At 40.5% G+C, this 19,113-nt stretch overlaps 1 protein-coding gene across 1 annotated transcript in view; it reads right to left on the minus strand.

The window, feature by feature from the left end:
* arfgef2 (ADP-ribosylation factor guanine nucleotide-exchange factor 2 (brefeldin A-inhibited)) overlaps positions 1-19,113 on the minus strand; it is a 130,349-nt gene that overhangs the window by 49,112 nt on the left and 62,124 nt on the right. The window contains 9 exon segments of the mRNA XM_034172132.1: positions 2,407-2,576; positions 2,661-2,701; positions 3,007-3,103; positions 3,348-3,495; positions 8,971-9,129; positions 11,727-11,855; positions 13,471-13,622; positions 13,825-13,996; positions 18,797-18,881. Of these exon segments, the coding sequence (XP_034028023.1) occupies positions 2,407-2,576; positions 2,661-2,701; positions 3,007-3,103; positions 3,348-3,495; positions 8,971-9,129; positions 11,727-11,855; positions 13,471-13,622; positions 13,825-13,996; positions 18,797-18,881 (1,153 nt within the window).

The following is a 19,113-nucleotide window of genomic DNA, read 5'->3' on the forward strand; positions in this document are numbered from 1 at the left end:
ACACACACACACACACACACACACACACACACACAACCCCTGGCAAAAATTATGGAATCACCGGCCTCGGAGGATGTTCATTCAGTTGTTTAATTTTGTAGAAAAAAAGCAGATCACAGACATGACACAAAACTAAAGTCATTTCAAATGGCAACTTTCTGGCTTTAAGAAACACTATAAGAAATCAAGAAAAAAAGATTGTGGCAGTCAGTAACGGTTACTTTTTTAGACCAAGCAGAGGAAAAAAATATGGAATCACTCAATTCTGAGGAAAAAATGATGGAATCACCCTGTAAATTTTCATCCTCAAAACTAACACCTGCATCATATCAGATCTGCTCGTTAGTCTGCATCTAAAAAAGGAGTGATCACACCTTGGAGAGCTGTTGCACCAAGTGGACTGACATGAATCATGGCTCCAACACGAGAGATGTCAATTGAAACAAAGGAGAGGATTATCAAACTCTTAAAAGAGGGTAAATCATCATGCAATGTTGCAAAAGATGTTGGTTGTTCACAGTCAGCTGTGTCTAAACTCTGGACCAAATACAAACAACATGGGAAGGTTGTTAAAGGCAAACATACTGGTAGACCAAGGAAGACATCAAAGCGTCAAGACAGAAAACTTAAAGCAATAAGTCTCAAAAATCGAAAAATGCACAACAAAACAAATGAGGAACGAATGGGAGGAAACTGGAGTCAACGTCTGTGACCGAACTGTAAGAAACCGCCTAAAGGAAATGGGATTTACATACAGAAAATCTAAACAAAAGCCATCATTAACACCTAAACAGAAAAAAAACAAGGTTACAATGGGCTAAGGAAAAGCAATCGTGGACTGTGGATGACTGGATGAAAGTCATATTCAGTGATGAATCTCGAATCTGCATTGGGCAAGGTGATGATGCTGGAACTTTTGTTTGGTGCCGTTCCAATGAGATTTATAAAGATGACTGCCTGAAGAGAACATGTAAATTTCCACAGTCATTGATGATATGGGGCTGCATGTCAGGTAAAGGCACTGGGGAGATGGCTGTCATTACATCATCAATAAATGCACAAGTTTACGTTGATATTTTGGACAATTGAAAGGATGTTTGGGGATGATTAAATCATTTTTCAAGATGATAATGCATCTTGCCATAGAGCAAAAACTGTGAAAACATTCCTTGCAAAAAGACACATAGGGTCAATGTCATGGCATAGGGTCAATGTCAACGAGCAGATCTGAAATTTTGTGATTCCACAATTTATTCCTCAGAATTGAGTGATTCCATATTTTTTTCCTCTGCTCGGTCTAAAAAAGTAACCATTACTGACTGTCACAATCTTTTTTTCTTGATTTCTTATAGTGTTTCTTAAAGCCAGAAAGTTTCCATTTGAAATGACTTTAGTTTTGTGTCATGTCTGTGATCTGCTTTTCTTCTACAAAATTAAACAACTGAATGAACATCATCCGAGGCCAGTGATTACATCATTTTTGCCAGGGGTTGTATATATACACACACGGAAATAACAAAATATTAATTTTGACTTTTATGGAAAATAGTCATAAAACAGAAGATGAGCACACATGAGGTGGTGCTTCATTTCCAATGAGCACCAACCTCTCTGCAGCCCATTATTGATGGATCAGACGTAGAGGTCGTCTCCACCTGTAAGTACCTGGGGCTGCAGCTGGATAGTAGGCTGAGCTGGGCAGCATACATGGTCGGTGTGTACAAGAAGGAGCAGAGCAGGATGTATTTTCTTAAAAAGCTGGCCTCTTTCAGGGTCTGTACAAAGCTTCTGTATATGTTTTATCAGTCCATTGTGTTCCATGTCCATTTGTATGGTGTTGTGTGTTGTGGGGCCAGCGCCAGGAAAAAGGACATTCTCAGGCCGAACCAGCTCATTAAGAAGGCGGACTCTGTGGTTGGACTGTGTCTGAAGTCTGTGGAGAAGGTGGTGAAGCAGAGGACGCTCTCCAAGATCAGGATGATCCTGTTCAATCAGAGCCACCCCTGAACTCGGTCTTCTCCCACCACAGAAGCTCCTTGAGCTTCAGAATTTTCTCACTGAGGTGCTCCACTGAGAGACTGAAGAACTCTTTTGTCACTCGCACCATCAGGCTGTATAATGCAGCCACTTCAGGCAGTGGCAGGAGAAGTGAGCTGGAAATGTACCGAGCATAGTCTCTAGTGCCTTAACTCCTTTCACTTTGACTTTTACCTGTGAAAATGGGAGCGACAGACCGCCACACAATTTCTTTCGGGATTAATACAGTATCTATCTATAGATAGAGGGAGGGACGCACAGACAGGCAGACAGAAATTGCTACAAAATAATCCCCCTTCGGGCTTTCGTCCAGGAGGGAAATAGCACCTGAATTCAAGTCCACCTTGCAAGCCCTTTTTGTAAACAGACCTTATTGAAGTGGTCTCCGATGACATGCCAGATTCGCGACCACTGAAGCCTGATGCGATTCATGTTGTAGTAGGAGATTTCTACAATTTTCTGCAAGCTGAACATCCTCGGCTGATGTGCAGAGGCCAGTTCATCCATGGACACCGCGCACAGCCAGCGCACAAAGTCCACTGAACACAACCAAACAGGAACACTGTAAAAAACTGCAGTTCTACAATAAATAAGAACAACAACAAATGCCAAGACCCACTTACCGACTGCATTTCCATCTAGTCTGGTGGAACCAGTAAAAATTCTGCCAAAACAAAAGTAGTTTTACTCATTTCTGCTATAAATGGGGGAAAAGTGAATCATCACCTTCAGTTATTTTAATTACAACAGACAACTATAGATCTCATAAAATATAAAAGTAATTAACATCTTTCAACACAGAAAGGCTGAGTGAGAATTCTGTTGATCCACACAGTTCATTCTTCTGTGATTTGTGATGAGCAGTGTGTTCCATGTTTTAATGCACATATACTTTCCATATTACAACACAAGCAAATAAAAATCTCAGTAACCTAAAATCACAGCTCAGTAGAATGTATTTTATCTCACCTGTCCACAGCTACCACAACACTCTGAGAACTGGTCTCTCCTACCGACTCCTGGATATGCGCTATCTGTCTCTTGTCCTGACTTCCCACCAACGTACCTGCCGCTCAATGAAAAGAGTACAGATGGCAAATATGTCAATGACATAACAAAATGTTTTCAGAATAACAGAAATGAAAAGACACGAATGAATAATAACTAATTAATACTTTAAACAGGCTGGTTTACAGTTCAATACTTAACAGTCTGAAGTGGACGCTGGCTGATATGGCTACCATGGTTAGATGTTTAGGGGGTTAATTTCTAAAGTGAAGTGGCGCCACACAAGTGTGTATATTTCATACCAAGTCCCAGGGGCATGAACTCCTCTGTCCCAGATGGTAAGCCCTTGATGCCTATCTCCTTGTCCCGGACCACACCTGAGATGTAGCGTGTCTTCACCCCCGTACCAATTAGCTGGGCAAGCTCCAGCTGACTAATGCATCTCAGAATCTAAAACACATCCAGCAGATAAAAAGCAACTTCAGTCCCAAATAACATACTTTTAAACATAAGAAGCTATACATTTTGTGATTCGGGTAGATACAATTTGTAAGCATGTTTATACCATACTAACTTTATTTATAAAGCACCTTAAAACAGCCACCGCGGACACAAGGTGCTATACACTACAAGCATAATACAAATTAAGATACAATAACTACAAAATAAAACTAAAATAAAATGATCAAATTACCAAATTAAGTCTCATTGGTGTCAAAAGCCAGAGAAAAAAAAGATGAGTTTTTAAACAAACTTTAAAAATAACCAAAGAAGGTTGCCTCCCTAACACCCAGAGGCAAGGCATTCCACAGTTTAGGAGCAATGACAGAAAAAACCCTGTCCCCCCGAGCTTCCTTTTCGACCTTGGCACTTCCAGGAACAGCTGGTCAGCCGACCTGAGAGACCGACTAAGTATATAAGGATGAAGCCCAGAGAGGTACGACGGGCTAAACCATGGAGCGACTTAAAGACAAACAGAAGAATTTTTAAATGAACCCTAAAATATACGAGCAACCAGTGAAGTGCAGATAGGACGGGAGTCATATCCTCCCCTCCCTCGGGCTCCTGTCAGAAGCCGCGCCGCGGCATTCTGGACCAACTGCAAACGGGAGACAAGCGACTGATTTACTCCCACATAAAGTGAATTGCAGTAGTCCAGACAAGATGAAAGCATGAATAACCATCTCAAAGTGTTGCCTGGAAAGAAAATGTTTCACTGTTGCCAGATGCTAGACGCTATCACAAAGGAAAATTGGTATGCTTGAGAGTTCATGATTCCCCAACTTGTTTATACGTATTTAATACAAACAACAGTAAATGATTTAAATTCACTTGTTTTCAGAGAATAGAACAGATGATTAAAATTTTTTAAAATTTTTTCTTTGTAATTATGGCGGAGAATAGCTGTAATTATGGTGGAGAATAGCTTTCTGCTGGAAGCCCACAGAGCCACGCTTTCTGCAGACTTTAACCTTTCTTTTGAAAGTTTGTCGTCCAAGCTGGACAGTGGTCAATCTGCAGTACGTGACCCTGCATTAATTCTCTTGAATCCACGCACACTGATTTTGATCAGCGTTTGGACCAGCTCAAGGCCAAGTACTATGCACTTAAAAAAAAAAACAAAAAAAAAACGAGTGGTTAAAATCCAAGATGGCAAACCTGGAGGGAAGCAGCAGGTGCCAGATTGTTCAGATTGCAGGTATATCTGAAGCTACTGAGGATCCGCACCTTTCTGTTTTTCTCCCAAATTGCTGTCAATGTTTTTGGAATGGAGGCGCTCGCTTCACCACTGGAATTAGACGGGACGCACCGAAGCTTAGCTCCTAAACCAGCTCCCGGAGGAAAACACCAACCAGTTATCCTGCGCTTTCATCGCTATAAAATGAAAGACCTGGTGATTCGCGAGGCATGTAAGAGGGATGGGCTGACCTACAATGGACATGAGATTCAGCTCGACGAAGATTACAGCCCCAAAGTGGTAAGACAGCATGCAGAGTTCAAGAATGCCATGTCGGAACTCTACAATCGGGGACTCAGGCCTCCGCTCCTGTAAACTGTCAAACTGTGTATTACTTTGCAGATGGAGGAGAGGCATGGTTGCAACCTGCATTGGATGCTGACAAGTTTGTGCAGGACCTGTGCAAAGACGAAAGGTGTTTGTCTTCGTTTCATTTCATTAACCGTTATCTGCACTGTTACAGGTAAATTGGACTGCTCGTGGCCGTTGCCGTTTCTGCCTTTTCCTTGGTCAGATTGAGATGAGACACTGTGTTTTGTGTTCAGTGCCTTCTCATAATTAATATCTCCCCCAGTAATATTGTTCAGTGTTAACTTTGTTGATCGAGCACAATGACTGCCTCTGTCGAAAATGTCCCTGTGATTGTTGAGGAATAGGGCGGGGGGGGGGGGGGGGGGGGGGACTATCTCAGCCAGAACAGTGCTGAAGGACCCAAATTTGTACTGAGCTGCACTGCATAATGCCTGTCTGTTTCTCTTCACGTGTTGGACAATACTGCCCTCTTGTGGGAACTCGGTAGGACTACAAGTATTGTAGGTTTGTGCGAAGGGTTGATATAACTATATAACTTCTTGTACATTTTGTTCACACTGGCTGTTTAGGTGCTATTATTATTATTATTATTACTACTATTATTATTATTATTACTACTACTATTATTATTATTATGCAGGGGTGGTGGCCAAGTGGTTAATGTGCTTGGTTTCAGTGCAGAAGGTTCCAGGTTCAAACCCCACCCTGACACATTTTTCCATGTAACATGGAGTTGCGTCAGGAAGGGCATGTGACTTACTTTTACTACTATTATTATTAGCATTTTAATATATATATATATATATAAAATACACACGCGCGCGCAGTTGTATGTAAAAGTTTGGGCACCCCTGATAATTTTCATGATTTTCCTTCATCATTGGTTGTCTGGATCAAAAATTTCAGTTAAATATATCATATAGCAGACATACACACTGATATTTGAGAAGTGAAATGAAGTTTCTAGTATTTACAGAAAGTGTGCAATAATTATTTAAACAAAATTAGGCAGGTGCATAAATTTGGGCACCCTTGTCATTTTATTGATTTGAATACATTTAGCACTAATTATTGGAACATAAAATTGGTTTGGTAAGCTCATTGACCCTTGACCTCCTTACACCGGTGAATCTAATCATGAGAAAGGGTATTTAAGGTCGCCATTTGCAAATGTTTCCCCTCTTTGCATCTCTTCTAATGAGTGGCAACATGGGAGCCTCTAAACAACTCATAAATGACCTGAAAACAAAGATTGTTCAACATCAAGGTTTAGGGGAAGGATACAAAAAACTATCTCAGAGATTTCAGCTGTCAGTTTGCACTGTGAGGAACATAGTGAGGAAATGGAAGACCACAGGCACAGTACTAGTTAAAGCCCGAAGTGGCAGGCCAAGAAAAATCTCATAAGCTGAAGAGAAGGATGGTCAACCCACATACCTGCTCCTAATACCTAATAACTTGCAGCAGATAGTGTCTCTGTGCATCGTTCAACTATACAGCGCACTGTGCACAAAAAGATGCTGTATGATGCTGTAATGCAGAAGAAGCCTTTTCTGCGTACAAGCCACAAACAGAGTCGCTTGAGGTATGCCGAAGCACATTTGGACAAGCGAGCTTCATATTGGAATAAGGTGCTGTGGACTGATGAAACTAAAATTGAGTTATTTGGACATAACAGGGGGCAGTATGCATGGCAGAAAAAGAACACAGCATTCCATACATGCTATCTACAGTAAAATTTGGAGGTGGTTCCATTATGCTGTGTGGCCAGTGCAGGTACTGGGAATCTTGTCAAAGTTGAGGGTCACATGGATTCCAGTCAATATCAGCAGATTCTTGAGAACAATGTTCAAGAATCAGTGACAAAGTTGAAGTTGCGCCGGGGCTGGATCTTTCAACAAGACAACGACCCTAAACACTGTTCAAAAACTACTAAGGCATTCATGCAGAGGAACAAGTACAATGTTCTGGAATGGCCATCTCAGTCTCCAGACCTGAAAATCTGTGGTGTGATTTTAAGTGGGCTGTCCATGCTCAGAAACCAATAAACCTGAGATGTTTTGTCAAGAAGAACAGCCCAAAATACCTTCAACCAGAATCCAGATTTTCATTGGAAGCTATAGGAAGCGTTTAGAGCTGTTATTTCTGCAAAAGGAGGATCTACTAAATATTGATGTATTTTTTCTGTTGGGGTGCCCAAATTTATGCACCTGCCTAATTTTGTTTAAAGAATTATTGCACAGTTCCTGTAAATCCTACAAACTTCATTTCACTTCTCAAATATCACTGTGTTTGTCTGCTATATGATATATTTAACTGAAATTTTTGATCCAGACAACCGATGATTTATAAAGGAAAATCATCAGGGGTGTCCAAACTTTTACATACAACTATATATATATATATATATATATATATATATATATATACAAGGTCTATTAGAAAACTAACCGGCAGTTTTATAAAAAAAAACTATATGGATTTGAATCACGTGCGATTACACCAGACATGCTTGAACCCTCGTGCGCATGCGTGAGTTTTTTCACGTGTCGGTGACGTCATTCGCCTGTGGGCAGGCTTTGAGTGAGCACTGGTCCAGCTCTCTCGGCTGAAATCCTTTGTCTGAGACGCTGCTGGAGACGGCGCGCATTGCTTTATCAAAATTTTTTCAGGACCTGTGAGGGATATCCGAGTGGACACTATTCGAGAAATTCAGCTGGTTCTCGGTGAAAAGTTTATCGGCTGATGAGAGATTGTGGAGTTTCTTTCGCTTTACGGACAGCTCACAAAGCAGATCAGCGCGGCGCGGTCGGAGGTGGTGTCCGTCTGGCTGTTTCAAGCTGAAAACTTCCACATTTCAGGGTCTGTTCACCCAGGTCGTTGTCAGAGAACAGAGAAGTTTCAGAAGAAGTCGGCATGAGGAGTTTATGCGGACATTCCACTGTTAAACGGAGATTTTGTAATAAAAGAACGTGCGGGCAAATTCGCCGAGTCGACTCCGTGACGCCGCCGCAAATCCGTCTGTGCCGCGACAGGAAAAACACCTCCGTGTTGAAAACCATTTGTAAAATTCAGGCGGCTTTTGATGGCTTTCAACAAGTGAGTATCTGAGAAATTGTTAACAGCTGGGCATGTTCCAACTTGTCCGTTAAGGTTTCCAATGGAGGTGTTTTTCCTGTCGCAACCCCCTGCAGTCGGGTCCGGCCCGACATGCAAATCTGCCCGCACGTTCTTTCATTACAAAATCTCCTTTAACAGTGGAATGTCCGCATAAACTCCTCATGCCGACCTCTTCTGAAACTTCTTTGTTCTCTGATGATGACCTGGGTGAACAGAGCCTGAAATGTGGAAGTTTTCAGCTTGAAACAGCGAGACGGCGCCGCCTCGGAGCGCAGATCGCCATCAGGCACCGTGGGCCGTCCTTAAAGTGAGACTTACAGACCAAAATCTCTTATCAGCCGTTAAAATTTTTTACCGAAAACCAGCTGAATTTATTGAATGGTGTGCACTCAGTTGTGCCTTGCAGTTTTTGAAAAAATTTTGATCAAACAAAGCAGCAGTCTCTGAGCCATTCCTAAACAATGAAAAAATCGATGAGAGGGTGGGCGACTCCTCACTCAAAGACTGCCCACAGGCGAATGACGTAACCGACAGGCGTGAAAAAACTCTCGCATGCCCACGAGGGTTCAAGCATGTCTGATGTAATCACACGTGATTGAAATCCATATGGTTTTTGAAATATATATATATATATATATATATATATAGAGAGAGAGAGAGAGAGAGAGAGAGAGAGAGAGAGAGAGAGAGACAGACATTCACACATTTTTTCCCTGTAACATTAAAGGTCAAATGCCATTTGAATGTTGCGTTACCTCGTGCCAGGAATTGCCCAAGTAATTTCCATCAGTGTGGGCCACAGTGATCAGAGTCTTGATGGTGTCAATGTTCTTCTGCTTCATCTCCGTGATACTGGAACTGGCCGTCAGCAGTGTGAATCTGGCCAAGGCCTGGACATATGCGTCCCGCTCCAGCTGCAGACAAATAAGCCATAAAGTCAGTCACACACTCACTGATACATGCCATCTACAAGACTGAGACAAGGCTGCAACCAACAATTTCATCATCAGTTATTCTTTGCAATTAGTCGATTAAAAAAAAAAGGTGAAAAACGTCAACCAACGCTATCCAGAGCCCAATATGATGCTTTCAAATGTCTTACATTGTTCACTGCTCATAGATATTCAGTTTACTGACAGATAGGAGTTAAGCAGCTAGCAAAATAAACTAGGGGCCGACAGATATGGATTTTTAGGGGCCGATACTGATACTTGAGGCAGATATTTGCCTGCAGTAAAAAAAGCACCAAAAAGGTGTCAAGTTTTTTGTCTAACACTCTTAACACAGAACTTTCTTCTAAAATGTTTTGCAGCATATGTTTACCTCAGAAGCTTTCAACAAGACCTTCACACAAAAAGTGCAAGGAGCTACAAATAACATTATTATGAAGTTGAACAAATAAATAAATGTGGTCGACAGTCCAGTCTGCACACTGCTACATTCATCAATGCCAGTCTGTGGGACAGCAGTCTTCAGCACTGACAGGCTGAACTCGTGACATCTAACAAATCAAGTAGTGCTGTGGGCAGGAGTTTGCTGCAAACCAGAAAGCAGCGATTCATATTCATATAGCCCCTCAGTTCCTGAAGTAAGGGGCCATATGTTATGCCCTTCTTACACATCAATGGGCCTATGCAAAGCAGAATAAAATAAAGTAATTCAAGATATGCTATGTTTTGTAATCTACTGTAACAGCCACAACTTGAGGCAGTTTAACTTAAATATGATGAAAATTTCATATATTTCATGCCATTTTATGTTATGCAGTATTGCCACAGTTACTTTGAAAAAGCAAACCAATTACTGATTACTCAATTTTAAAAGTAAGTCAGATTACTAGTTTCTTTATTAATTACTTTCAGTCGCTGCCCACAACCCCCCTGCCACGGCAACATGAAAATCACTCTACTGGAAGTGCATTTTTAACAGTAACGTAAACAATGTATATGTCCTGACATTTTAAGTTGAACTTGAAATATTATTTCCTGAAGAAAAAATTGTAAACATGAAATAAAGTCAGTCTCTTTTGACTTCAATGAACATAAATACTTTGTTTATAAAAAATAAAATAGACAAGTCTTTCTTGACCTCATATTTAATGGTTGACAGCACTGTAACAGTAAAACTTACCATTTATAACCTACATTGTTTATAAATGTAACATTCATTCTACCATTTTTCAAACATTTAAATTCTTTCTAAGCATTTTAGTTGTTGAAATTATTAATGTAATTATAAGTAGCGGTAGTATGAAAAAATGTCTTCAAAAGTGGACCTTTAATCTAGGGGTGCTGTGGGGGGGCATTCTGACTGGATTCACCCCTGGTTTGCCGTCTGAGCAGGAAGAATGGATAACATGTATTCATGCAGAAAACAAGATTGGATTGACAGGTAAGAAAGTTTTATCAGCGTTTTTTTTACTCCATGTCGTCCTCAAAAAGAGACTTTAGGTGCATTTGGGTGGAAAAGCGCTAATATTTGTTGTTAACGTGTTACAGGTCTTCAGCTGTTTTTAGTGAGGACACACAGAGCGGCACAGTATTCTTACAAGGACTAGATGTTAAAATCCCTTGATAGGTACAACACTGTTGCTGGGGATTTCCTCTCGATTGGGGTTGGACTGAAGGACGTCTGCCTGGTGCCACCAATACGACACATCATCAGCTGTGCACCCAGGCTTCATTGGGTGTTTCGGCCTTTTATCACCATAAACCCGTGGTCCAGTCAATTATTAATTTGCTTTCTTTCTTTTCAAAGACAGTGTTCTCAAAGCAAACTTACAGTATGCCCACTACTGACAATAAACTTTAGCTTGTAACAGAGACGTCTTTCATTAAAATACACAAAATAAACATGGCTCTAGAGCCAGCTCATACTTCTAAACAGCAGTATTATAGTACTGTTATCCCAGTGACTTAAAGAATCAATACAGAGCAATAACGTGGGTAACATATTACTATTTCTAACATAAACATTCAAATGGAGAGATCGGAGCGTTATGCTGCACGGAGAGGGGTGACCAAGCAGTTAAGTGCACTTTCTTCCAGTGTGGATGGTTCCCGGTTCAAACCCACCACTGCCCATTCTCCAAAACAGCTGCGTCAGGAAGTGCATCCGGCGTAAAATTGGTGCCAAATCAACATGCAGATCCACATCAGATCTGCTGTGGCAACCCAAACTGAAACCAAGCATGATGCCAATGACACTTTGTGTTCCAATATTACTAAGAGTCTGCTGTCAGTCAAAGTCATCCGCACACAAATCCTGATGTAGAACAGCTTTGTTGACATTTCCTTGAGTCACACACACACACACACACACAAAAAAACAAGAACATTTTTAATTGGCCAAATTGCTCAAAGACTATTTTCAATGATGTTAAATCTCTCAAAATGTGATAACCACATAAATACTTCAGGGATCAAGAGTCAAGTTGAAATTAATGCAGAAATATTGCAGACATTCAACAATGATGAAAGGTACAAAAAGAGACAGTAATGAGCCAACAAACCTGCATGCTAAAGATACAGGAAATCCGAACAGCACAACGAATCCCTTCCAGACACAGCGAGGCCACATCTGTGTCATCACAGTCCTGAAGTCCCACACTGAAAGCTGCCAGCAAAGGAGTCCATGCCAACTGAAACACACACCCACACCCACACATTTTGACAATCTTTGGAAAATAATCAGTTCATATGTACAGCAAGTTCACGAAATCCAATATCATAATGCTATACAAGTCAAACTAAAAAGGTGATAATTACATTAAAACAAAAAAAATTTAAAAGAACAGAAATAAGACCAAACAATGAGTTAAAAAATTAAACAACAATTTAACTTAAGATAAAGATACAGAAACACAAAATCGGGACATAATAAAACTAACTGATAGATGACAGAAAAAAGGAGCATTTTGAGTCTCAATTAAAGAGAGTCAACTTAATCTGACTAATGTTAACAAGCAATTTATTCTACCAAATAATACTGCATTCAGAGACAGCGAGTCACATGACTGCAAATAAAGCTGAATATGTTCCGTAAGATAAGTGGGAGCATAACCTTTCAGTACTTTATATATCATCAACAAAACCTTAAAATCTGCTCTTGCAAACACGAGAAGGCAGCAGAGCCTAAGAAAGGTGAAACTAAGGGACTTTCATAGTTGCCATTAAAACACTAGCGACAGTATTATGAATCCTCTGAAATTTTCTTATACTATTATGTAGTAGGCCAGAAAATAAAACATAACAGTAATTGATTCTCAGAAGCCACAATAGCATGAATCTGTCTCATCAGACAGACAGAACAGATCTAATCACTGCAAAATTATGTAAATGAAAAACAGTAGCCAGTTACTATGCAGGTCTAAAGACAAGGATGGACCTCACAAAGGAGTTTTATCTCCATCACTAGGATGAACTACCACCATCCAGAGACACTGTTGAATGATCGTTAAGATGTCTCAGTCTGTCAAGGCTTAAGGCGCCTTGACACCTGCATGAATCTGATTCGCACACTTGCACGCAATCTGCCGTGCAGGAGAGTAAACTCCTTGTAAACTCATCGTAAATCATTGTAAACTGTGCGCAGCTTTGTGCAACTGCGCAAATTTTGAAATGTTCAAAATCTCTTTCACACATAAATTATATGAACTTCACGTGAACATTGTGCAAACAATTCAAAAACAGTGAATGTGTGTGAGTGATTACATCGGCACACCGCATCAGCTCAGTTCATTCAATGAGCTGAGCTCATCTGATCGATTACAACAAGATGTTAAATCTGTCATAAACATAATTTTACAGCTACTCACAAGGAATGAACATGCAACTGTTTTACCAAGCTATTACAAAATAAATATTACAAATAATTAGCTTTTAGACTATTTCAAATGTGTTCTCCACCTCATGAAGCGCACGAGAGAGAGAGGAGAAAAAAAAAGCTGCTGCTGAAATGGTCCTCTGTGATTCCGGAACTGATTAGAGGTGTTTTCATCAGCCAAACTCTGACAGAAAATGATTAATCCACTACAACACCATTATTTTACATACGCAGCATCCAGCGGCACAAAGCGCGACATCCAGCTGGGAACAGAGCGGGTGGCATTGTTACAACGAACTGCGTGGAAGTGCGGAGCCAAAATGCGTGCAAGTGTCAAGGCACCATTAGTATAACTGTCAGCTCATCAAAATTAAGGTTCTGATTCATGCAAAATCTGAAAATAAAGCCTGGCAGTTGTTCTCACACAGTACCTTGAACATCGGTCTAACATGCTCCAGGTGTGTAGCGCTGAAGAAAGGTGCCTGAGCGTGGCTGACTGCCTCCATCAGAGCTTTAGCTGTCTTTGCCATCTGCTCCATCTCCATGTTGTAGAGAAGACGCCGCTGCTTTTCACTGGCTACACCTGGACAGAGAACAGCTTTGTTTTTCAATGCAATTTCATATGTGTTACGCAGAAAGAAGAAGGTGAGCCTAAATGAAGCCACACTGTTATATTAATTGGAAAGTCATTCTCCCATATACATCTGCATACAGTGTGTTTTAGAAACTGCACAGAGCAATAAACAAGAAGACCACAACAGATTTAATAATTCATCCAGACTCACTTTGCTTTGCTGACTTGGGAGTGATTGAAAACTCTTTGCTCTCCTTCATGGCAATTTTCTTGCCTGCAATTTCATCATATATGGAAGACAGATATTCCTCTGGCAGGTCCTTACTGTCGTTAATACCACGGTTCATCTTTATGTACTGCTCCTTTGTCATCTTGTTTTTCACCTACATTAATAAAAAACTGAGTGAGATTGAAATACCTGTGTATTTGCAACAGAAATGACAACTTTGTAATTATTTTAAAATATTTTTTTAAAATATCACTGTATGATGGTGGGAGCCATCGACCACACTTGGAATATTGTGTTCAAGTGTGGTCCCCTCACTTACAGAGGGACAAGGATGAACTTGAAAGAGTACAACAAATACAAGAGTACAAATATCACTCCACAGAGACAGAGCTCACTAAAGTTGTGAATGATCTTCTGCGAGCAATAGACTCAGACACCACTACGGTTTTGGTGTTGTTAGATCTCAGTGCTGCGTTTGATACCGTGGATCATCATATTTTGCTCAATAGGTTGGAGAACTTTTTTGGGATTACTGGAAGTGCCCTTGCCTGGTTGATGTCATATCTGTCCAGTCGTTCTCAATGTGTCTTGTATAATGGCACTACCTCTGACCTTGCTGACATGAAATCTGGGGTTCTACAGGGATCTGTTTTAGGCCCTTTGCTTTTCTCCCTCTATGTGGCACCCCTTGGGCATATACTGCAGAGTTTTGGGATTGCCTTTCATTGTTATCCTGATGATACTCAGTTGTCCATGCCGATAACTGCGGGAAATCTCACTCCCTTAAAATCCCTGGAGGACTGTCTTCTATCAGTGAGAAGTTGGATGTCTAGTAACTTCCTACTTTTAAACTTTGATAAGACTGTAATGATGGTTCTTGGTCCAGCGAGACATCGGCATCAGTTTGACCAGCTGGCGCTCAGCCTGGGTTCCTGTGTCATACATCATACGGACAAAATGAGGAACCTTGGGGTAATTTTTGATCCCACGTTGTCTTTTGACCTCCACATCAGGGATGTTACTAGGACTGCTTTTTTCCATCTGAGAAATATAGCGAGGATCCGCCCCATCCTGTCCATGGCTGATGCTGAGACCCTGATTCATGCTTTTGTTTCTTCTAGACTAGATTACTGTAATGTTTCATTTTCAGGGTTACCACAGTCCAGCATTAGGGGTCTTCAGCTGGTTCAGAACGCTGCCGCCAGACTTCTGACATGCAGCAGAAGGTCTGAACATATCGCACCCATTTTGGCATCTTTGCACTGGCTCTCTGTCTCTGTGAGAGCAGATTTTAAGGTTTTGTTATTGACTTATAAGGTGGTTCATGGACTGGCGCCATCTTATCTGGGTGATCTGGTGGAACTCTACGTGCCGGCCCAGGCTTTGCGGTCGCAAGATGCGGGACTTCTCTGTGTTCCCAGGGTGAAGAAGTAGTCAGCAGGTCAAAGAGCCTTTTCGTATCGTGCACCCACCCTGTGGAACAGTCTTCCTGCGACCGTGAGGCAGTCTGAGTCTGTGGACATTTTTAAGTCAAGACTCAAAACCTATTTTTATTCTCTTTCTTATGGATAGTTTTTATTTTTATTTGTTTTATTCTTTTACTTCTGTTTTTATTCATGTATTTGAATTTTTTATTCATTTTTAATTATTTATTCAATTTTATGTTGACTTGTTTTATGTAAGGTGCCTTGAGACGGCTTTTGCTGTGATTTGGCGCATTATAAGCTAATTAAATTAAATTATACAACGCCATGCTACAATTGCACCAGGTTTAGAAATTTTATCTTAAGAGAGATTACGTGAGCTTGGTCTCACAACTCTAGAGAACAGGAGAGTTTGTGGTGATCTTATAGAGGTGTTTAAAATACTGAATAATTTTGAAAACATTGACAGTTCAACATTTTTTACAAGCAGAGTTTATGCTGGCCTTAGAGGTCATTCTGAAATGTTACAAGTGGAAAGATCAAAATTAAATGTTAGAAAATTATTTTTTAGCAACAGGGTAGTAGCCCTTTGGAATAGTCTACCCAGCCACATTGTAAGCTCACCTACTGTAAACACTTTCAAAAACAGATATGATCAGTATTACTATGGTTTTTAGAGAATTTTTTATTCCACTGATGTGTGCTTTTACAGTGAGGAAAATAAGTATTTGAACACACTGCGATTTTGCAAGTTCTCCCACTTAGAAATCATGGAGGGGTCTGAAATTTGATCTTAGGTGCATGTCCACTGTGAGAGACATAATCTAAAAAAAAAAAAATCCGGAAATCACACTGTATGATTTTTTTTTTAAATAATTTATTTGTATGTTACTGCTGCAAATAATTATTTGAACACCTACCAGCCAGCAATTCTGGCTCTCACAGACCTGTTATTTTTTCTTTAAGAAGCCCTCTTATTCTGCACTCTTTACCTGTATTCATTGCATCTGTTTGAACTTGTTACCTGTATAAAAGACACCTGTTCACACACTCAATCAACCACACTCAAACCTGTCCACCATAGCCAAGACCAAAGCGCTGTCTAAGGACACCAGGGACAAAACTGTAGACCTGCACAAGGCTGGGATGGACTACAGGACAACAGGCAAGCAGCTTGGTAGAAGACAACAACTGTTATGATTATTTATTAAAAAGTGGAAGAAACACAAGATGACTGTCAATCTCCCTCGGTCTGGGATTCCATGCAAGATCTCACTTTGTGGGGTAAGGATGATTCTGAGAAAGCTCAGAACTACACAGGAGGACCTGGTCAATGACCTGAAGAGAGCTGGGACCACAGTCACAAAGATTAAATTAGTAACACATGATGCTGCCATGGTTTAAAATCCTGCAGGGCAGCAAGGTCCCCCTGCTCAAGCCAGCACATGTCCAGGCCCGTTTCAAGTTCACCAGTGACCATCTGGATTATCCAAAGGAGGCATGGGAGAAGGTCATGTGGTCAGATGAGACCAGAATAGAGCTTTTTTGGAATCAACTCCACTTACCATGTTTAGAGGATGAGAACAACCCCAAGAAAACCATCCCAACCATGAAGCATGGGGGTGGAAACATCATACCCTGGGGGTGCTCTTCTGCAAAGAGGACAGGACGACTGCACCGTATTGAAGGGAGGATGGATGGGGTCGTGTATTTTTGTATTTTGGCAAACAACCTCCTTCCCTCAATAAGAGCATTGAAGATGGGTCATGGCTGGGTCTTCCAGCATGACAATGACCCCAAACACACAGCACATTAGGAGAGGCTCTGTACGAAGCATTTCAAGGTCCTGGAGTGGCCTGGCCAGTCTCCAGACCTGAACTCAATAGAAAATCTTTGCAGGGAGCTGAAACTCCAAACCTGAAAGATCTAGAGAAGATCTGTATGGAGTGGACCAAAATCCCTGCTGCAGTGTGTGCAAACCTGATGAAAAACTACAAGAAACATTTGACCTCTGTAATTGCAAACAAAGGCTACTGTTCCAAATATTAACATTGATTTTCACAGGTGTTCAAATACTTATTTGCAGCAGTAACATACAAATAAATTATTTAAAAAAAAAAAAAAAAAAAAAAATCATACCTTGTGATTTCCGGACTTTGTTTTTTTTTTTTGTTTTTTTTAGATTATGTCTCTCACAGTGGACATGCACCTAAGATGAAAATTTCAGACCCCTCCATGATTTCTAAGTGGGAGAACTTGCAAAACCGCAGGGTGTTCAAATACTTATTTTCCTCACTGTATGTACAAACATGTACAAATCTTTTTTTTTCACACAATAAAAATGTTTTCAATGTTATGTTTTCATCAACAGAAGCTTTTACTGGAGCTATGATAATAAAGGTGGGAACAAGACACTGGTGATGGCTGAAGCACACCTTTAAAAACAGATCCCTAGCTGTGCATCACACACAAAAGTCATCATTTGAATAATATACAAGGTGTTGACTTGGATTTAATGGAAGCATTGTACATAGTTCAGCGTTTTAAACTAATCAATCTGGTGGCAACTGAACTCACTCCCAGACAACAGACTGGTGACACGTGCCTTTTCCATTGTGATCATCAGAGAATCCTGTGGAAGCTCTGACACAGGTGTCGTACAACCAACGCTATGAGCATTTAAGTTGTTTGCTTTAAAATTGTATGGTTTTTTAGCAACAGAGTCAAAATCCACAACTATTTTTAACCTTCAAAGTCTCCCAGCCTGTGAGACAACTCACTCAGCCGAACTCTCAGGCTCTTAAATTTACATCTGAAAAACAAAGAGATTTAAACAGTCGGCACACCAGGGTACATTAATGCATATAGTTGTGACAGCGTATATGGCCGACAAATTCATTCCTACATCTGTATGCATGTCCTCTCTGGGCAAACAAAATCTATTTTGCCGTCAAAAGAATTTCTGTGTTTGCTTTTATGCACATAAACAGCCAATAGCAACATCTGTCAGTGCCAGTTTCAACTGCTGTGTGTGTGTACACTCAACTTTTCTCAGCACAGGAACAAGTCATATGTGAAAACTAACTGCACACACAGTAGCATTTCAAGCACACTGTAGTAAAACATAGTCTTGTTATTTGCTCTCTCACTCCAAAGCTCTACATGGATCACAAGATGGGATTTAAATAAATAAATAAAAGCTACACAGCTTCCACCCTCTTCATCGGCTGCTTGGAACACAGACTGTAAAGCTATTAGCCTGCTGCTCTTATGCATTACATTATTGTGTGTAGGAAACTGCAGCTTACAGTGTGTGGCCGGCACAAATTCTTTCTTTGCCTGTTTAAATGGCGCTTTTGCCATGATTATACTACATACATATCTAAAGCCCTCATCAACCACATTGTTAATATCGCTGGGGAGAAATTCTACCAGGACTAGTGTGGCACCTAGACCGATGAATAGTACATTATCTTCAGGTGCTTCAATGTCAGTGTGTGTGTGTGTGTGAGATGAGCATCTTTTCTCACCTGAGGACTGTGAAGGTCTGTGGTGAGCATAATTATGGAGTATGCCAGCACATATGCAGTGTCTGCACTAGCAAACAGAGTCTGGCTGCAAAAGAAAACTCATTTCAGATGAACTGTGAACTGAATTTCAAATAAATACAGTGGCATAAAATAGTTAAGCCACTGTTGAGCTTTAACAGTCAAATTTATTTTTCAAACAACAAAATTTTTCAAACAAAATATTCAGTGTTCATAATACTGTATTATAATTTCTAAAATGATGCCCTTTATAATTTCATTCAAACTAAATCTCTACAACACAATAAAAATTAAATAAT

The sequence above is a fragment of the Thalassophryne amazonica genome, chromosome 6 (genome assembly GCF_902500255.1).
Source record: "Thalassophryne amazonica chromosome 6, fThaAma1.1, whole genome shotgun sequence".
Classification (NCBI taxonomy): Eukaryota; Metazoa; Chordata; class Actinopteri; order Batrachoidiformes; family Batrachoididae; genus Thalassophryne; species Thalassophryne amazonica.